Here is a 22,583-nt window from a genome sequence, read left to right as displayed (position 1 = left end):
AAGTCACCACGATTTTCATGCTATATTTGAATCCGATAGAATGATCATATCTAAAAATGGATAATTTATCGAAAAAAGATATCCCAATTATAAAACATATCTCTTATGTAATATCAATAATAATGATATCAGTTATTCTTATATGTGTTATTTGCATGATTTTTGACATTATAGATCAGGCCATGTTAATAAGACGACATTAAATAAAATGGCATCACTAGATTTAATACCCAAAACTAGTGCTATTGCTTCTCCTTTTAAACGTGAATATTATGTACGAGCCAAATCAACTAAAGTTATTTAAATCTATAACTAGATTTTTTGGTATTTTAGAGTTAGTACATACTGACATTTGTGATGACAAAAATATTAAAACTAGAGGAGGTGAAAGATATTTTATAACCTTTATTGATGATTACTCAAAATTCTCTTATATATATTTCATAAGAACTAAAGATGAATCTTTAGAAAAATTTAAAATTTATAAGGCTGAACTGGAAAATCAACTAGGAGCAATTATTAGAATACATAGAACTGATAGAGGAGCAGAATACTCACCTATTGAGTTTGTAAAATTTTGTGAAAAGAATGGAATAATACATCAAACTAGTGCTCTTTACACACCCCAGCAAAATGGTATAGCAAAACGAAAAAACAGAACACTACAAAAATGGTTAGTGCTATGTTAATTAACTCTAATTTACCACCTAATTTATGGAAGAAGCATTATTGACCACAAATCATATTTGTAATAAAATATTACATAAAGATTTTGATAAAACACCATATGAATTGTAGAAGAATAGAATACCCAATTTAAATTACTTTAGAGTAGGGGGGGTGTCTTGCATATGCTTTAGACCCTTTGCAAAGAGAAATAAAATTGGTTCTAAGAGTATAAAATTTGTATTCACTAGTTATGCTGAAAATTGTAAACCTTATAGATTTTTAAACCTTAAGATAAATATTGAAATTGAAGCTACTACTGCAGAATTTTTTGAACATTTAACAATTAAAGATGCTCGGTCATTTGATATTGAGAAGGAATTAAATAAGGATACACAAGAAGATATAGGTGTTATTTTTCCACAAGATAAAGTAAGAGATAAAAACTTGAGTGAATCTAGTGAACCCAGAATGGATAGTGAAACTTTAAAAGAATGAGAACTTAAAAGAAGTAAAAAAAATAATTGAAAAAGATTTAGGTCCTGACATGTTCACCTTTAATATAGACGATTCTAAAAATTATAAAGATGCTATGTCACTTCATAGTGCAAGCAAGTGAAAAAAGGTGATAAATGATAAGATTAAATCTATTAAAGATAAGAATACCTGGACTTTAGAAAACTTATCATCAAATACTAAAACTTTAGAAAATAAATGGATGTTGAAGAAAAAATTTAAAATATATGGAAGTGTAGATAAATATAAAGTAAGATTAGTAACTAAAGGTTTCAAATAAAAGTAGAGAGTCAATTATCTTGAAACTTTTTCCCCAGTTACTAAGTTGACATTTATAAGAATAACGTTAGCAATAGCTTGGGTATATAATTTAAAAATATATCAAATGGATATGAAAATAGCTTTTCTAAATAGAGATTTTAATATATATATATATATAAGATCAACCTAAAGGTTATGTTGAAAAAAAAAAGGTTATGTTGAAAAAGGATAAGAACAATTTGTATGCAAACTTAATAAATCTTTATATGTTCTTCAACAAGCTCTAAGATAATGGAATTGTTAGATGTATGCCCTAGAAGCCAATTTTGGCTGACACATTATTAATTCTAGGACATAATTTGTACTTGATTTTATTATTATTGAATAAATGAAAGGCATCTTTTTCATTCATATTATTATTGTGTCTATGAATCGTCCAAGGAATTAATAAGATGATGATGCATATTCTCAAGAGTTGAGAATTTGAGCCATGTATCATTAGTGATTAATTTCTAAACGCTCCTGATCGATGGATCATCACGAGGACGGTGATCGATCCGATGAGATCAGTGCACAGATTACTTTCCTTATGGATGGACGAGACTCGAGTCCACAGTGTAGCGACACTGAAGTAATAGTGCAGGTGCTTGTTAAGAACAAGGGTACTGAGCGTGACCAATACAAGAAGTCACTTGGATGTCTATCCACTCGTCAGTGACTTGCTTGATGTTGCAGTAGTGTGACTGGTCCTTTAACCTGCGGTGCTTCGGCTACTCACAGTGAGGTTATTGTAGTTTGACTGCACACATACATGGTCTTTAGCCATATGGGTCCATGCAGTGTAGATTGGCTGCAGTAAGTTCACTGTAGGAGTAGGGTATGCACCTATAAGGAATCTATCGACCTTGATAGATAAGGAGAGATCCTATGTGATTTATAAGACTGAGTTCGTAAGACTTCGGCCGGGGCAGTATGCACAGTGGAGAAAGAGTTTTCCACTCTCGAACTTAAGTCGAATAAATCTTCACATATGACAGACGATGGGGTTTGACGAGTTGTCCATGACCTCCGTCCTGTAGGGATCCACGATAGTAGGACTGTATCACATGATAACTAGGGGTGGCAAAATATGACCCGACCCGCCAACCCGACCCGCGTTTGACCCGCCATAAACAGGTTTGGGTTTGGCCTAAACGGGTTCGGGTCGTAAACAGGTTGACCCATTTAACCTGTTTATTAATTGGGTCGGATATGGGTTTTGGATATCTGACCTGTTTAACCGTTTAACCCGTTTATAATTTTAGATTTTTTTTTTCAATTTTGTTTGCTTGCTGGGAACTTGGCGAGGTGGGACGATTAGCCCGACCACAGTCCACAGAGTCACAGGCGGGGAGACGGAGACGAACTGGCGGCCCTTAGAAAAATCCTTTACCCAATCCCCTCACGGCTCACCCTCACTCCCACAACCCTGCTCCCCCTCCCTCCCTCCCTCCTTCCCGTTCTCAAAAATCCAAGAGCATCAAGGAAGAAGAGGTAAGAGTTCCTTTCCTTTTTGTCTTTCGTTTAACCCTTTTTTTTTGTTCCTGTTTGCTGGAGGGCCCGAAGCTCCATCTTCATGGCAAAAGATCTCCACCACCTCCGAGCCCCACCTCCGCCGCAAGCAGTGGAAGATCTTCTCCTCCTTAGTCGGCGATCACCCCCGCCACCCCCTGCCGTCCCATCACCATCCTCGGCCCCGACGACCCCCGCGACGCCCCCGGACGCCGACAACCACGGATGCCGACGACCCCCGCGACGCCCCCGGACGCCGACGACCCCCGCGACGCCCCCGGACGCTGCCGACCTGAAATCGAGCGGCGGCAGGGGCTAGGGTTAGGGTTTCGGGCCCTCCCCTCTCTCCATTCTCCTTCTTTGGCGATGAGAAGGTATGATTTCTTCGTCTTCTTCCATGGGGGGTGGGGGTTTGCGGAAGGATGGGATCGTGGGAGGAAGATAGTAGGGCCGGCTGCGACTGCGAGTGAAATTTTGAATAGGTGGTTCACTGGTTCTCCACCATAGAGGGATTTGATATTTGGGAGGAAGACATTAGGGCGCCATTAGGGCCGGCTGTGAGCCTGTGATGCTATCCCAATTTTTTTTTTTTATTAAACGGGTTAAACGGGTCGGGTCGGGTTACCCGTTTAATAAACAGGTCAGATTCAGGTTGTAATTTTCTGACCTGTTTATTAAACAGGTCGGGTTCAGGTCTACAATTTTCTGAACTGATCTGCATCTGACCCGACCCGTTTATGCCTGACCCGACCCGATTGCCACCCCTAATGATAACTGCACCTAGAGGTTCATCATTCTATTCTACTGGGTAGCCACTACATGCTGCTAGGTGTCACTGGTGGATGGTGGGACTCACAGGGATTATCTCGATGATCGATAAACCCTAATGAGTAGAGTTGGAATCGTTCCAATCCATTGAAAGGAGTTTTCAATGATATTATGATAGAGATCATAATATATCTCACTACCAGTCAGAGTAGAACCTATGGGGTCACACACACTAGAAGTATTGACCGATCCGATGGTTGAATCGTGATTAGGAATCACAAGTAATCAATTCGATTGATATTCAGTTGAAGAAGGAACAAAGAGAATTAATTAATTGGACTTGAAACAAGAGTCCTACTTCGAGTAGGATTCCTAGAGTCCTAATTGGATTAGGACTGGGAATCCTAGTTGGAGTAGGACTGGGATTCCTACTTGGAATAGGATTCCTACAATCCTAATGAGATTAGGAGTTTTGAATTAAAATCGGATTCCTACTTGGAGTAGGATTCCTAGAGTCCTAATCAGATTAGGACTTCGAATTCAAATAAGAGTCCTAATTGGATTAGGACTAAAATTAAATATGTCCTAATTCGGATTAGGGTTTCTTAAGTCACAATTAATTATTAATCTAATGAATCAATAAGACTCCTAATTGGATTAGGATTGAAGAGTTCAATTGAGTCAAAATTGATTTAAGTTCTAATTGGATTAGGACTTACCTAGATTGGATCCAAATTGGTTCACCCCTGGGCTAAGCCTAATTGGATTAGGGCTTGACCACATTAGGGCATTCAAAACCCTACTTAATGTGGATTAGGGTTTACCATGAGGAGGGGCGTACGCCCCTCCCCTTTCCATGTGGTGAGGGATGAAGAGAGGGGGCCGGCGCCCCCTCTTAGGAAGTAACTCTAGGGCTCCTAAATTGTAGGAGCCCTAGATGGGTTTAAAAGAGGAACAAGGGCCGGCGCCCTAGATGCATTGAAGCCCTCTTCCTCCAAGCCGTGGCCACCCTCTCACCCCTCCTTGGTTCAGCCGCAAGCAAAGGAAGAAAAGAAGAAGCCATTGGCGGCCTCCTCCTCCTCTCTTTCTCCTTCCAACGCAGGAAAAAGGAAGTAGGCTGCAAGGGCTTTGATTCATCTTCAAGTTTCATCCTTCTTCTTCCTCCTCCCAAGCACAATCAAGGGTTGATTGAAAGGGAGGAAATCAGCCATCAAAAGAAGTCTTTGCAAGGGAGCTAGCACCCCGGGAAGACAAGAGAGCTTTGATCGGATCACTGCTTCGTGTGGATACCCGTAGAGGCCGGACGTGTGAACGGCTTCATACGAACCTTCATCCTAAAACCACGAACTCCAGTTTGCAGTGATCATCTACCCGCACTAGGTGAAGATCTGATCTTCCTAAAGTTATTAAAAGTTTTTAATCCTTACCTAACTACGAACGGTTATCAAACGACGTTCATGCGATGAACGTCGATCCCGCACATGCCCCTTCCGTTGCCATCTGATTTTGTTTTGGAATATCAGCGGCATGGGCGGGTTCTAACAGTGGTATCAGAGCTTAGGCTTCGTAGATTAAGGTAAGAATTAATTATCTAAAGGCTTATTAGATCTAAAAATTGAATGATCATGCATGCTGAAAATTTCTGCATGCAGATTTTTCAGGGTTGCTGAATTTTTGCATGCTGATTTTTATGTGATAAGATGATGATTCTAATTGCATTGTTAATGAGATTACAAAGTTTAGAATCATGATTAGCATGATCAGCAACCTATGTCATGATATAATCAGTTAGTTTTCAGATCTGAAAATTATAATTGCTGCATGTGGTGATGATCATAGGATTCAAACCCTTTTGGTATCAAATGTAATGACCTGCGATGTGATCTGTGATGTCATGTAATTTTTCAGATGCTTGCATGCATCTTATTTGATGTTTTGAGAGGCCTGCATGCCTCCTAAAAGGAGATGTAATTTATTATTAATTTTTATTTTACATCTGGTTGTATTTCTGTGATGTGATGTACGTCAACGATCAAGTTGAAGACAAGGCATGAGATGAACATGTGATCTAAGCGGTTGATGGCGATTGGATCAAGAGTTGATCAAGGAGGCTTGGAACCAATTCAAGAGTTGAAGACCAGTTGATCGATTGACGTGCATGTGCTTGTAATACGACCTAACTAGAATCCATGATCATCACCTATTTAAAGTTTAGCTTTAATTATTGCTGCGATTATAACTGCCTGCAATGTGCCGTTTGCATGTGATGTGAATGAGAGTCGGGTAGATAGGTTTACATGTGATGTAGCAAACCCAATTGAGACCTAAATTAAAACCTCCTCAATCAAGTCGAGAGTGAACCGACATGAGCAAGTCATATTAGATTAATTGATCTAATTGGTGTCTAGAAAAGCATGAAAGGTGGTTACTTAATTAGGACCCCTCCCACCTGCTTACCTGGCCAATTGTTCGATTACCTCTTATGAAGAGCTCAAGTTGCAAACACTAAGACCTGATTAACCAATATTAAGTCAATAGGTCTTCCACTGTAGTAGAGCTGCTAAGGTCTTTCTGATGTTGATTTGTCTCGGCTGGACACAGTGGGCAAGTTGCATCGGGGGGCTGGACCTCTCTATAGACATGAGATGTTGTAGGATAAAGGTGGGGTTGGGCACCAATAACTGTTAGGTGAGGACCCAATGACGACTTTATTCCTACGGTTATACGGTGGGTCTGACTTAACTAAGAAATGGGACCAATAACTGTTAGGTGAGGTCTTCATGGCTTAGAGACCAAGTTACACTGCAACATGCTTGAGAAGCATTGTACAAGAGTTGTACTTTCATCAATCTATGTGTCACCAATAACTGTTAGGTGAGGTGGCATGTAAATCGGTGGGACCGCAGTACCCACTGGAAACCCTAGTCGTGTGGAATTTTCGTTTCCCTACCAGGGGAGTGTGAGGGATTCGAGAAAATAGTGGGAGTTACATTTGTTCTAAAAGACCTTAGAACAGATTAGGATCAAGTACAAAAGTCTAACTAGAATCTTTACTCTCTGCAGATACAATGTCAGCTTCAAACCCTTTGACCCGTATTCTTGAGACCAACCGACTGACCGGAACCAATTACAAGGACTGGCTTAGAAACCTCAAAATTGTTTTGGACTGTGAGAAAATAGGCTACATACTCGATTTAGATAACCCCACACTACCAACACGTCCTACTGATGTTCAGCGACAGGTGCATCAAAAGTGGATGGATGATGACATTAGAGTTAAATGCTATATGATGGCATCCATGTCAAATGAACTCCAATGCCAGCATGAAAATATGAAGACTGCTAGGGACATACTGGCACACCTGCAAGAGTTGTATGGTGAGCAGAGTCGCACAGCTCGTTTTGAAGTGTCCAAGAGGCTCTTCAAGACAAAGATGCGCGAAGGGCAGTCTGTCCATGATCACGGTCTGACTATGATCAAGGACCTAGAGGAGCTTGAGAAGCTCGGAATGAACATGCACAAGGAATTGTAAGTGGATTTAATCCTACAGTCACTTCCTGATTCATTTGGTCAGTTTATAGTAAACTACCACATGAATAAGATTGAATGCACTAAGACTGAACTGATAAACATGTTGGTAACTGCTGAGGGAGCCTTGAAAGGTTCAAGGGGCAATGTCCTTGCTGCTGAGTTGACTTCTGGTTCCAAGAGAAAGTCTACTTGGAAGAAAAAGAAGCCTGCTAAGAAGCAGAAGAAAGACAAGAAGCCAAAGAAGGAAGTTCAAAAGAAAAAGGCTAATGACAAAAGAAAATGTTTCCACTGCAATGTCGACGGCCACTGGAAGAGAAACTGTCCTTCATACCTCGAGAGCCTGAAGAACAAGAAAGGTGACACACCTTCAGATGGTATAGACTTGCTCATAATTGAAACTAATCTAACGGTTTCTTCTACTTCTAGTTGGGTTATACATTCTGGTTCTAGTGCTCATCTATGCACTACCATGCAGGGTTTAAAGGAAAGTAGAAGGCTGGCGGAAGGTGCGGTAACCCTTCGGGTTGGCAACGGGGCAAAAGTTGCTGCTGTGGCTGTGGGCACCTACCATCTGCGACTACCGTCTGGTTTTAGTTTATTGCTTAGAGACTGCTATTATGTACCTGCTGCTAGCAGAAATTTGATTTCTGTTTCATGTCTAGCACAGGAAGGTCATGTTTTTACTTTTGACAAAGACTGCTGTTCTATTTATTTCAGAAATAAAATAGTTGCACGTGGTTTAATGATTGACAGTCTCTATCATTTATATATGTATGTATCTGTGAATGTTACCGAGCAAGAAGTGAGTGCCAAAGGATCCAAGAGATTCAGGGATGGGATAAACCAAAAATATTTGTGGCACCTCAGACTTGGCCATATTGGAGAGGATAGGATGAACAAAATGGATAAAGATGGGCTTCTCGGCTCATTGACTTCCGAGTCATATACAGTTTGCGAGTCCTGTCTTCAAGGAAAAATGGCTAGATTGCCCTTTGTAGGACATGGGGAGAGGACCGCTGAAATACTTACCCTAGTACATACAGATGTATGTGGCCCATTCGATGTGCTAGCCAGGGGACGTTATTCGTACTTCATTACCTTTACCGATGATTATTCACGGTATGGGTATGTGTATCTTATGAGACACAAGTCTGAATCTTTTGAAAAGTTCAAAGAGTTCAAGAATGAAGTAGAAAAATAAACTGAAAAACCTCTTAAGGCTCTTCGATCAGATCGAGGAGGAGAATACCTTAGTGGGGAATTCCGGGACTATCTCAAGGAAAACGGCATAGTCTCACAGTGGACATCTCCGGGTATACCTCAACTCAACGGGGTGTCAGAGAGGAGGAATCGGACCCTATTGGATATGGTCAGGTCCATGATGAGCTTCACTGATTTACCTATGTTTCTTTGGGGAGATGCCTTACTTACCGCAGTATATCTACTGAATAGAGTTTCCTCTAAATTCGTTCCTACCACACCGTATGAGATATGGCATGGTAAGAAACCAAGTCTTGGTCATCTCAAGATTTGGGGATGTCCGGCCCACGTCAAGAGACTACAGGCAGACAAGTTAGAGGCTAGGACCATAAGTGCTCGTTTTATAGGATATCCTAAAGAGTCATTAGGATACAATTTTTACGTCTCAGAGGATCACAATGTGTTTGTGAGCCGTCACGCCATCTTCTTGAAAAACCAGTTTATCCTTGATAGAGGCAGTGAGAGGAAAATTGAGCTTGAAGAGAAAGTCTCTGAAAAGCAACGAGTCATGGATCCTATTGAACCCATTCATACAGAGCCAGTACACGATGTCCCTCGACCACCTCGTAGATCTAGTAGGGTCTCCCATCCTCCCGATAGATACTTAGGTATAATAGAAGAGGATACCGAGGAAATGTTCCTAGTGGGAGATAGGGATCACATACAGGATCCCAAAACCTACAACGAGGCGATATCTGATGTTGATTCTGAAAAATGGTTGGAAGCTATGAAGTCAGAATTAGACTTCATGCATTCCAACCAAGTCTGGACCTTAGTAGATCCACCAGAAGGTATTGTACCTATTGGATGCAAATGGATCTACAAAAGGAAGATAGGTTCGGATGGAGAGGTAGAGACCTATAAGGCAAGGCTTGTGGCGAAAGGGTATAGTCAACGCGAAGGCATTGACTATCAGGAGACTTTTTCACCTGTAGCCATGCTGAAATCCATCCGAACATTGCTTGCCATTGCAGCATTTCATGATTATGAAATCTGGCAGATGGATGTGAAAACTGCTTTCCTAAATGGATATCTTGAAGAAGATATCTATATGGAACAGCCTTTGGGTTTCACTTCCAGTGATAGAGATCACAAGGTCTGCAAGCTGCAAAGGTCCATTTACGGACTAAAGCAAGCATCTCGGAGTTGGAACGCTCGTTTCGATGACGCAATCAAAATGTTTGATTTCATCAAAAACGAGGAGGAACCGTGTGTTTACAAAAAGGTTAGTGGGAGCGCTGTCGTATTTCTCGTACTGTACGTGGACGACATCCTCCTGATAGGGAATGATATTCCCATGCTAACCTCGGTCAAGGTCTGGTTGTCAAAAGAATTCTCCATGAAAGATCTTGGGGAAGCATCCTATATTTTGGGAATAAAGGTCTATAGAGATAGATCTAAAAGGATGCTTGGCCTATCACAGAAAATGTATATAGATGAAGTGCTGAAAAGGTTCAGCATGGAAAACTCCAAAAGGGGTCTTTTACCCCTTAGGCATGAAATTCATCTCTCCAAGAAGATGTGCCCCAACACATCTGAAGAGATTCAACGCATGAGCAAGATTCCCTATGCATCAGCAATAGGGAGCCTCATGTATGCCATGCTATGTACACGACCTGATATAGCTCTTGCTGTGAGTGTCATAAGCAGATATCAGTCAAATCCAGGTGAAGAACACTGGACAGCTGTGAAGAATATTCTTAAGTACTTGAGAAGGACTAAAGATTTATTCTTGGTCTTTGGAGGATCATCAGAGTTGAAGGTAGAAGGATACACAAATTCAGACTTCATGACTGATGTCGATGATAGGAAGTCAACATCTGGATATGTGTTCTTGTGCAATGGTGGTACGGTAAATTGGAAGAGTTCTAAACAACCGATCATTGGTGATTCTACTATGGAAGCTGAATACATCGCCGCCTCTGAAGCTGCTAAGGAAGGCTTCTGGTTCAAGAAATTCATTGCGGAATTGCATGTAATGTCATCAGATGCCATAACACTCTACTGCGATAATAATGGCGCCATAGCTCTTGCTAAGGAGCCAAGGTCTCATCAGAAATCCAAGCATATAGAGCGGCGCTTCCATCTCATACGCGACTATGTTGAGAAGAAGTATGTTGAAGTACAGAGAGTAGACTCCGCGGATAATGTGGCAGACCCGTTCACTAAACAGCTAAGTCAGCAAAAGACTGAAGCCCACCTTGAGAAGATGGGACTAAGATATATGACTGATTGGCTTTAGTGCAAGTGGGAGATTGTTAGATGTATGCCCTAGAAGCCAATTTTGGCCGACACATTATTAATTCTAGGACATAATTTGTACTTGACTTTATTATTATTGAATAAATGAAAGGCATCTTTTTCATTCATATTATTTTTGTGTCTATGAATCGTCCAAGGAATTAATAAGATGATGATGCATATTCTCAAGAGTTGAGAATTTAAGCCATGTATCATTAGTGATTAATTTCTAAACGCTCCTGATCGATGGATCATCACGAGGACGGTGATCGATCCGATGAGATCAGTGCACAGATTACTTTCCTTATGGATGGACGAGACTCGAGTCCACAGTGTAGCGACACTGAAGTAATAGTGCAGGTGCTTGTTAAGAACAAGGGTACTGAGCGTGACCAATACAAGAAGTCACTTGGATGTCTATCCACTCGTCAGTGACTTGCTTGATGTTGCAGTAGTGTGACTGGTCCTTTGACCTGCGGTGCTTCGGCTACTCACAGTGAGGTTATTGTAGTTTGACTGCACACATACATGGTCTCTAGCCATATGGGTCCATGCAGTGTAGATTGGCTGCAGTAAGTTCACTGTAGGAGTAGGGTATGCACCTATAGATAAGGAGAGATAAGGAGAGATCCTATGTGATTTATAAGACTGAGTTCGTAAGACCTCGGCCGGGGCAGTATGCACAGTGGAGAAAGAGTTTTCTACTCTTGAACTTAAGTCGAATAAATCTTCACATATGACAGACGATGGGGTTTGACGAGTTGTCCATGACCTCCGTCCTGTAGGGATCCACGATAGTAGGACTGTATCACATGATAACTGCACCTAGAGGTTCATCATTCTATTGTACTGGGTAGCCACTACATGCTGCTAGGTGTCACTGGTGGATGGTGGGACTCACAGGGATTATCTCGATGATCGATAAACCCTAATGAGTAGAGTTGGAATCGTTCCAATCCATTGAAAGGAGTTTTCAATGATATTATGATAGAGATCATAATATATCTCACTACCAGTCAGAGTAAAACCTATGGGGTCACACACACTAGAAGTATTGACCGATCCGATGGTTGAATCGTGATTAGGAATCACAAGTAATCAATTCGATTGATATTCAGTTGAAGAAGGAACAAAGGGAATTAATTAATTGGACTTGAAACAAGAGTTCTACTTCGAGTAGGATTCCTAGAGTCCTAATTGGATTAAGACTGGGAATCCTAGTTGGAGTAGGACTGGGATTCCTACTTGGAATAGGATTCCTACAATCCTAATGAGATTAGGAGTTTTGAATTAAAATCGGATTCCTACTTGGAGTAGGATTCCTAGAGTCCTAATCAGATTAGGACTTCGAATTCAAATAAGAGTCCTAATTGGATTAGGACTAAAATTAAATATGTCCTAATTTGGATTAGAGTTTCTTAAGTCACAATTAATTATTAATCTAATGAATCAATAAGACTCCTAATTGGATTAGGATTGAAGAGTTCAATTGAGTCAAAATTGATTTAAGTTCTAATTGGATTAGGACTTACCTAGATTGGATCCAAATTGGTTCACCCTTGGGCTAAGCCTAATTGGATTAGGGCTTGACCACATTAGGGCATTCAAAATCCTACTTAATGTGGATTAGGGTTTACCATGAGGAGGGGCGTACGCCCCTCCCCTTTCCATGTGGTGAGGGATGAAGAGAGGGGGCCGGCGCCCCCTCTTAGGAAATAACTCTAGGGCTCCTAAATTGTAGGAGCCCAAGATGGGTTTAAAAGAGGAACAAGGGCCGGCGCCCTAGATGCATTGAAGCCCTCTTCCTCCAAGCAGTGGCCACCCTCTCACCCCTCCTTGGTTCAGCCACAAGCAAAGGAAGAAAAGAAGAAGCCATTGGCGGCGTCCTCCTCCTCTCTTCCTCCTTCCAACGCTGGGAAAAGGAAGTAGGCTGCAAGGGCTTTGATTCATCTTCAAGTTTCATCCTTCTTCTTCCTCCTCCCAAGCACAATCAAGGGTTGATTGAAAGGGAGGAAATCAGCCATCAAAAGAAGTCTTTGCAAGGGAGCTAGCACCCCGGGAAGACAAGAGAGCTTTGATCGGATCACTGCTTCGTGTGGATACCCGTAGAGGCCGGACGTGTGAACGGCTTCATACGAACCTTCATCCTAAAACCACGAACTCCAGTTTGCGGTGATCATCTACCCGCACAAGGTGAAGATCTGATCTTCCTAAAGTTATTAAAAGTTTTTAATCCTTACCTAACTACGAACGGTTATCAAACGACGTTCATGCGATGAACGTCGATCCCGCATATGCCCCTTCCGCTGCCATCTGATTTTGTTTTGAAATATCAGCAGCATGGGCGGGTTCTAACAGGAATAAGAAGTTTAAGGAACAAATTAAGATTTTTTTTTTTTCGAGAAATAAGGTAGATGATTGCGTTTTTACAAAAATTACCCAAAATTCTTGTATAATGATAATTCTTTATGTTGATGATTTATTGATAATTGCTTCAAATATTGAAACTAAAGATGAGACAAAGGAATGCATTTCTCAGGTATTTGAAGTTAAAGATTTAGGACCTACAGATGCAATTTTAGCTGTTAAGTAATTCGACATGATGGTGAAATAATTTTACCTCAAATATATTATATTGAGAAAATGTTGAGAAAACCACTAGAGGAAACAAGCGGTTGCCTGATCCTTAAAAAATTAAGCTTAGATTTCACATGTCAGAAAAACTTGTTTTGTGCATCATTTATTGGTGCCAAAAACCTTGCTAGTAAACTTTTTTTCTTCATATCAATACCTTAGAAGATCACTTGACCTAAGTTCTTCTTAAGATTATTACAATTTCCACCTTTAGCAGGGCTCATAATTTTCTTGCAAAAACCCTAACCTTTTGTTTCCTTTAATCTAAATCATTGTTTTTCTTGTATTTTACTTTGGGCGGTTGGTAATGGCATCCTTGATCTTAATGGACTTTTCTTAGTCAATCCCTTACTTTATGGTATTGTAATTCTTGATTTGATGGTTTCGTTCATTTATGATTAATATTGAGATAGATAACTCCAAGTATAATGAGGGAACATTATATTTAATTTCTTACATAATTCATAAACACAGCATCACCCATCTATGGATATGATTTTAAGATGAATATAGTTCACAGATTATTAAAACTCCCAAAAAAATAAAAAAAATAATTTTATAATGCAAAGGCAAAAGATAAACTATAGATTTTAGAGATCTTTCATAAATCTTTTATTTTAGACTTCATTCTTTGTCCATGTTTATAAACCATTCTCAGAAGAAAAAAAAGACATTGAATAACACTTGTTAACCATGAAGTGGATAAGCAGAGATTCTTAAGATTCAAACCATGAAGAATGATAGATAAATTTAAAATCCTTTTCCACCCATAAGCATGAAGCTCAGTTGATAATTATAGTACCATGTTTACATAGCATTTGATCTATATTGAGTAAGATCAATCTTACTGATATAGGACTCATGGAGTGAACCATAATAAAGATTCTTTCCAATTTTAAGCCCACCAGTGACGAGAATCAAATGTCGATCTGAATAAATGGTAAGCGGTTGCCCTTCTAGAGTCACACTAAGCATTCCAGAATCTTGAGACAAGTAAAATGGTGAGAAGAACTTTGCTAGGATGGCAGCCATTTTTCTTATAAAGGGAAACTTGAATAATATATCCCATGAAATGGTTCTTCCCTACAAAAGTCAGAGAATACGATGGTCATGTAATTATAAACTACACATAACGTAAGAGATTAGAAGTGTAAAGGAAATAAAAATAAGAATTAGTATACCGATGATAGTGCAATCCAATAATGGCCTTCACCACTATATCGAATGTTATCAGGATAGCCTGGCAAATTCTCGATAAAATTCTCTGTCGTTCCGTTTTTGTCTCCTTCAATATGATACCTTTTGCACCTCCTCCTACATTAAGAAATATGCAATAACAATAATAACATAGCTCATTTAAAATGACCAAGGAAAAAAGTTTCGATAGCTGCAACTTATTGAAATCCACCACCTCGTCGCCTCCTATCCATAGAAACCACCATGGTTTGCTAAAGAATCCACCGTGCAAAATATCTTAACAACAAACACAAGTTAATGTGTACTTAACAGGAACAATATTTCATTGATTAAAGTCTGGGGTATATAGGGTGCTATTTATAGAATCTAGGGACCTTACATTGATATGCAGGATGGCTCCAGACTATCCTAACATTGTTTCACTATTTTGACTATAACTTCCTCATCAAAGCTCAAATCTGGGCAATTCAAGAGGTATTGAAAAGTTTACTCAATGTCGGATGCAGTATAGAGCCTCAAATTCCATTTGAGTTAGCTAGCTTGAAATCATCTTTTGGGCCAATGTGTCAAAAGTCATCTCTCAGTACAACTTAACTTACTATATAAAATGCTAAGCTCTTTAGACCCATGAGTTAAATATCACGTTATATTCTCCAATTAAGGGTGGCCCAAAGGCTGTTTGCCGGTCTTGTGACCACAAGAGATGTGGTTCTAGTCTACATCATCTTGTCTCTTGATTCGCACTGGCTACTTATTGGATTGTGGCAATTTTTCAGATCAATCATGATTTGTCACAGGGCACTTTATTATCTTTAGAATTTAGGAAGCTTCTAGAGCCTTAATCTCTAACCTTTCATTCAAATTCTCTCCATCTATAAATACCCCTCAAATGTATCATTTGAGATCTTTTACTCATTATAGATCTTTAAACTATGGCATCTTCTTTTGGCCATATTTAGGTTAGATCAGAAAATTCTAAGATAAATGTTGAGAGAGAGAGCTCTATCAAAATGGAGCCATCTCCCCCAGCTTTCTTCCATCCCCAGTTAGATCTACCTAGAATTAAATTAAATTCTCCTAGACTTAGAACAACTCTCCACTAAAATCACCCTATCTAAGTCTTAGCAAAGAGTAAATCAAGGAGCTAGAAGAAAGATGGTTTCCAAGGGTCCCCCGTGAGAAAGAGCCAACAAGCTTCCTTGGTTTGAATTTGGCACACTCTAACCCTTCTTTCTTTTAATTGTTTGACAAATTATAAATACTTCGATATAAATTTTGCAATCCTTTTCTTAATAAAATAATTTCGTTTTAGATCATCTTTTTCTTGCTAGATAGCTTACAAAAATTTACTTTCTTGCAAATTTTTTCTTCAAAGCCTTATTTTCCTCAATTCCTTTCTTTGAGATCAAGAGAAAGTTTTTCATAACCCCAGACTAGCACAAAGAATAGACTAGAAACCAATAAAAGCCATTTCAAGTACTATTTGTTGTCAACTAATAGCAACCCTCGATGAAGGTGAGCACAAGCATGATCCTTTGATTATATAGTTTTGGGGTGGCCTTCTTCTCCAGCTACACTCATGGCCCTAACCCAACCTCTAGTTGCAGCCTTACACCATTTTCCCTTATTTGCTTTAGGTTTTTCAATTTTTAGGACCTTAATATTTGGGTAAGAACCCCTTGTATTATAAACTAGTTTTTAACATCTCCAATTGTTTCTCTATAATTTTCATAAGTTTTTCACATGTTTCCCACCCGCTATAACATAAATTTTCATATTTTCAAATTCTAGGACTTGTATTGTTTTGCTTTGCCTGTTAAATATGTTTTCCTTTCTTTATGTCCATTATAGAAAATATGGCGCCAACAATAATTTTGACATAAAGTGATAATCTATGAACTTACAGTGGGGTCTCACAGAAGATTATAGAGTGTTGATCTGGAGAGACTGCTACACCATTAGCAAAATAGAGGTCATGTGCAAGCACCACTGTTTGATTGGTGGATGGGTTGAAGCTCATCAATCTTCCATGAGGCCGGCCCTCAAGAATGTCTAGCATGGTCATCTCTAAGTTGTATTTGTAGGATGCATCGGTAAAATAGATCAAGCCATCAGATGCAACATCGATCCCATCAGTTAAGCGAAAGTTCAAACCCTCAGCCTCATTTGTCATTAGTTCCACTGTTTGGTCTGGTTTCACCAATAGTACACCCTGGCAATAAACATGTGTTCATATTATCAAACTACTAATTCTTCACTACTCTACATTATGTCAAAAAGAAATAAGCATGGGTAACAAATAAAATTTCATGTATTGGTATGTTGTATTTTCCACAAATGAGATGGGCAAAGCAAGGGCTAGACTACAAAATTGCATATGTCAAATTGATGACATATTAGTCTTAAATGGACGCATATTATTGATAAACTTTTACTTGAGTAGCTGCATTTCTTTTTCTTTTTTTTTTCATATTACAAATTAGATTTTCTAATTCTTTAGCCTCGATCCATATAGATGAAGCCTACCTATCAGTTGTAAATAGTTGAACGGACCAAGTTATTCCATCATTTGTTTAGTAATCTATGATTGTTGATGCATGCATGGCTTTAGATGAATGAATTTCTCTCTTCTTTTTTTTTTTGGTACAACGGCAGCTCACACCCTACGAGTGTGAATGCGGCCGACAAAATCATAAAACAAAACACTGCATAAACCCTCTGGCAATGATGCGTGGTCCACCCAGACAAAGCCTCCCAAGTGGTGAGCCACAAAGGAAGCAATCCAGTCAGCGGCAATGGGTTTATGAAAAATACTAAGAACTTGAGAGCATCCTAAAACAATTTTCATTATATACTATTGGAAGTACCCTTATTGCCAATGGTCCACTGGAAAAGGATATTATAACAATATCAAAGAGTAAATGTAAGGTTATTTATAAAAAATATCATATTAATAATGAAATTAAAGAATGTTGGCTCAACCATTATTCACACATGGAAGGGAGAGAGATAGATTTCTGTTGTTGCCGTTCCAGGTCCATTTGCACTAATTTTAGGTGTATGCGCACTGATATGCTCCTTTGTGCGCACTTATATCTACATCTATGTGCATTGGTTTTGAACTGAGATGAAACCTGGTCCAAACTCATTTAACATTCCTTTCTCATCAAGTGATATCAGAGCATGCCGCCTACCAAACAAGTGGTATCAAAGCTGAGGTTGAGTGAGTGCGATTAGTGAAAAAGGGAATTAGTCCAATAATTAGCCTCCAGAGAAACAATTGGAGAAAGCAGCCAAGATCAAGGATGTTCTCTTTGGTGAAGACCACAGGATGAAGATCTCGTTGATCTTGATGGCTGTTCCTCCTCCAGTAACACTTGTTCATGAGGGAAATGAGAAGGAAGGGTATGGATGAAATGATGGTGATGGTATTCCTCTTAGTGTGAAAGTAGAGCATGGCGAGCTAGTAAAACTATCCCATAATTAGCCACCAGAAGAACCTTATTGAGGAGCATGGAGAGCTACCAAAGCAATCCAATAGTCTATCACAAGCAAATCCACAATTAAGAAGGTCCACTAAAAGTGCCTAGTATCTAAGCAAAAAGTAGTCAAGAGCCATGCAAGAAGAGATATCCATATATAGAAGCCTTGCATGAGAACTACTTACAAATTAGTGAAATTGTGTGCTCAACAGTATATGAGTCTTCAAGTTGAAGATGGAATGGAAAAGCTCACAGCCAAGGTTGCAAAGCTGGTTGTGAAATGATTTGACAAAGAAAAGTGTGCTGACTTTGAAGTTTTTCTCACCAGTGGTGAAGATATCATCAGCTAGGTGTAAAGCAACCTTCATGGTGAATTGAAGGAAGAGACTTACATAAAACTGCTAAAGGTCTCAACGTCAAAGACATACTAAGAGGAGCTTGTCTGCAAATTTAAAAAAACTCCAAGGTATTGATGCAGAAGATATCCTCCTTCATGGTGTCAAGGAGAAGTCTACACATCTGCATAAGCCAATCATATTTGAACTTGATGAAGTTCTCCTCAAAAGTCAAGAGCGGAAGATTATTAGGCTATCACTCTTTTACATTTTGGACTGTGCTATTTGGAATGGAGCAACCCATGATTAATGCCCATTCCAGATTCTCTCTTATAAAAAGAAACGGGCAAGAAATTTGGGTTCGCTTCAAGAAAAGAGGTGTTCTCCTGATGTTGTGATCCAAGAAATGTGTTCTATTAGTTTTCTGATTCAAGAGAGGGTTATCTTGATGTTGTGATCTTTGGCATGCTCCAAGAAAAAGCAAAACATTGCAATCCTGTTATTTCTGGAATATAATGGAAGATTGATCTGTACTCGATTCCATGGTTCTTCTGAAGGTTTTTCCGTGTTAAACCTTGGTCTCTTGTCCACAGGTGATTTCTGGTTGCCTATGCTCTAGTTTTTATATTCTTATTAATTATATATAGAAGAGAAAGGGATACACTTCCTCTGCTTCCATGCCAGGTCGATGTGCACTGGTTTCAGGTATATGTGCATTGATATACTTCTCTACGTGCACTAATATCTGCCTCCATATGCAGATAAACTATCTTAATTTAATATGGTATGCCTGTTCAAAGCCACATAGGGCTTTTAAATGAATTCTTTCAAATTGACCATTCATTAATGATCAGATAGATGCTAATAAATTATCTGCAAAAAAAATTAGCACAGAATGATACTAGAAACCAACTCCAAACCCATGATACAGGAAGTTCGAGATGCTTTGTGATAAATCAGCTAAATCAAGTAGACAGCACAAAAGGGGTTAAAGAGGCCATTGTCTAATAGACGCTTAGAGATAAAACATGAAGAAGTGGATTAGATGTGTCCTGGTCGATCGTCTCAAGGCTTAACCAATCCCTTCTTTAGATTTTAGAAATAATTAGCTGGAAGAAAAAATATATTAGCAAAGTATACCGATTTCACATGAAAAATGCTTCTAAACTTCTTAAGTTGAGATGGAATAAGATAGTTATAAATTACTTTTTTTGCTTATATAATTATAAATTAGTTTAGCATTTTATTTCTGAAATTTATGGGTTTCTCAAAAATTAGCAACCACCTTTGGAACCATAAGCTTTTTCTCTTCTTGTTAAAATATCTGGGTACTAGCTCAAACTGAGCGGTACGGAGGTATACTACATCTTACAAGTTTAGTATTGGTACTCGATACAGATGACGTATCGACACTCGATACAGATGACAAATTGATACTCGGTTAAAAAAAAAAAATCCATATCGAGTAGAATAAAGAAAAGCATACTATGCCAAAAATTTTGTTAGTTTGAATAGCCCATGCATTGAACACTACTAGTAGGACGAACTAGATGAGCTACCACTTTTGTTTGCAAGGATATCAACCAAAGTTCCCTTGACTATTAGCCTATGGAGTTTGTCTCTTTCCAGAAGGGATAGACATTACAAGAGAGAGAGAGAGAGAGAGATTACGAGAGAAGAAAAATGGCTAAGATTTCCGCCACCAGACATGACTCTAGTATACAAAATTTATCCGAGCAAGATAAAAAAATATTATATCATGATCATCATCCACAAATAAAAAACAAACTTCTAAATTTAAAAAAAATAAGCAAATTCAATGGAGTACAAATATGATTACTTTATTATAAGATTGTGCGACATCAACTATTAGATCTTGCAACATCTGCTTTGAGATCCATGCAGATAGATGGAAGAAAAATATTTGAGTGCTTTGAAATACGTGCAAGATGCGGTCCAATGGTTGATACCGTAAAAAAGATTACAAGGATCCGTGCGGACGTGTATTTAGTCCTAGACCGATTATTCGCTAGATAGATATTGGATACTTATACAGAATCAAGAAATCCAAATAGTACTTTTTGGCTAACCATTTTAGGGAAGATCCTGAATTATTACAAATGGTATTAGAGCAAATTCGACCCACAACCAATATGGACTAAGGGACACTGCAGTACAGATTCATTAGAACTAACCACAGATCGATCGTGGTACTTGTGATTAGATTTGAATAGATTTAAATCTTTGACCTAATGAGGACGTCATGGCTTAAATGGAGAGAGTATGTGAGAATATGGATGAAAATGTATGTAGTCCTACATCGGTTATTTACTAATTGATACAACCCGAACCATTCCCTCCTCAAAGAAAGCAATTTAGTGTCGTCTTGGATCCGATGTCCAAATGCATGGAGGAAATTGGCCCTATTTGGCACATATAATAAGAATATAAAATGGACTAATGACTTTTGATTAGTAAAACTTCGTAGGGTCTTTCTCTCTTTTGAAATTTATGTCAATCGATCGTCATACCTTTGAAACAAATGCAGGCCACAGTTGAAGAATTATGATTTGAATAGTAAGCTTTCTGGCTTTGGCTTTGTTTGAGTTTTTGCTAACCTACTTTCCTGTCAGTTCGGAAAAGAATTATAAGTACCAAACAGTAAAAACACTAGTTTCGGAATATTTTTGAAGAAAGATTGATGCCACGAGGACTGCTAGATACCTTCGACATGTGCAATCGAAATCAACTTAAGGTGATATGATTTTTTTCTTAGGAGAAGTCTCAAGTTTTAAGTTTTAAAACACTGCAACTGCCGGCCCCTAAGACACTCCTTTTTCTTCTCCTTCAAAGTTCAAACTATAAAATCAAAATTGCATAAATATAGAGGCGACTTCTCATGCAACAAGATCCTACTATCTAAGGCCGAGCAAACTCAAATTAATTTTTTCTATGACTCACCTTGTAGGAGTCGGCGACGACGAGGCTCCCGCCGGGGGCCATGGCAAGACCCAGCGGCCGGCCACCAATAAAAGCCCAATCCTCCACCTTAAGCTCGGCGTCCTTCAGTCCAACTCTCCTTATCCAGCCATCAGAGCAACCAGTGTAAAGATATCCTTTCTCTGCGTCGTAAGCCAAGTCCTCCGGCCCCGGCAGGAGCCCCTCACCGATGCGCTCGCTGGCCTCGAGCACATGGTCATGGCGCTCCGGCACGGCTATGGAGTCACCGAAATAGTGGTCGCCGGGGAGCGGCGCCGGGTCGAAGTCCGGGGGCTGGAAGAGGATGGCAGCCAACACAACGGGAACAAATATTAGCAGAAGAAGACCAAGGAAACGCGATGTGAGATTGGGCTTTGGAAGAGTGGAGGGAGGAGGCAGGGGGGTCCTCGGCTCGGCCATGGAGTGGATGCGCCTGTGAGGTTGGAGTGAACGCAGTACCAGGATTCTTCTTATAAAAGAATAGTAACATTATTGCATGCGGTCGGTTGGACATTAGATGGACCGGTAACTCGTGTGTCCACCCTACGTGTCCAAAGATTTTGGCCCGCTCCCGTCCACAGGACCTTGCCCATTTTCTCGAGATTTAGAGGGTGAACCCCAATAATTGTATGGACATTAATGGAAACAAAGGTCAAAATTGCCGGCCATTCTCACCACCTCAGCTATTTCCATATTTATCCGCTCCCAACCTATTGTTAACTAAAATTAGAATGGAAAAATAAAATAATAATTTTTTAGTACATAAAATATTTTTTAAAAAACCAAAGAAATCCTAGATTAGATGGGTAGCATCAATAGGTGCCGGGTCGTCAACGATGCCAAGGCTGACGGAGATGGCGCTGATGGCTCCCAACTCGAGGGAGCTGAAGGTGCTGACGAGGATCCTTGAGAATTACGTAATCGGCCTGATGAACCTCATTAGTCGGGCGGTGGGTGCGCCACCAAATAAAATCTAGTTGCATGATGGATCCCACCCATAAGGCCAATGAGACCCTTGATCAAATATGAGAGTTTTTTTTTAACATATATAACCTTCTAAATAATAAAATTAACATAATTTTTTTTGTAAAATTGATATTTGCATATATATTTTTATAAAAATTTACTTTATATGTATACCTTTATTTATTTTTTTACTTG

The 22,583-nt window shown here is 39.3% G+C and overlaps 1 protein-coding gene across 1 annotated transcript; it reads right to left on the bottom strand.

Moving 5' to 3' along the window:
• Positions 1–14,151: 14,151 nt before the first annotated feature.
• Positions 14,152–21,882, bottom strand: LOC103716587 (protein STRICTOSIDINE SYNTHASE-LIKE 5-like). The gene is made up of 4 exons (XM_039122034.1): positions 21,405–21,882; positions 16,531–16,838; positions 14,611–14,743; positions 14,152–14,512 (listed from the first exon to the last, which is right to left on the bottom strand). The coding sequence occupies exons 1-4, from the start codon at positions 21,840–21,842 to the stop codon at positions 14,237–14,239; spliced, it is 1,155 nt and encodes a 384-aa protein (XP_038977962.1). The 5' UTR covers positions 21,843–21,882; the 3' UTR covers positions 14,152–14,236.
• Positions 21,883–22,583: the final 701 nt, after the last annotated feature.

The sequence above is a fragment of the Phoenix dactylifera genome, unplaced genomic scaffold (genome assembly GCF_009389715.1).
Source record: "Phoenix dactylifera cultivar Barhee BC4 unplaced genomic scaffold, palm_55x_up_171113_PBpolish2nd_filt_p 001329F, whole genome shotgun sequence".
In the NCBI taxonomy this organism is placed as follows: domain Eukaryota; kingdom Viridiplantae; phylum Streptophyta; class Magnoliopsida; order Arecales; family Arecaceae; genus Phoenix; species Phoenix dactylifera.
This window is presented reverse-complemented; position numbering and strand designations above follow the sequence as displayed.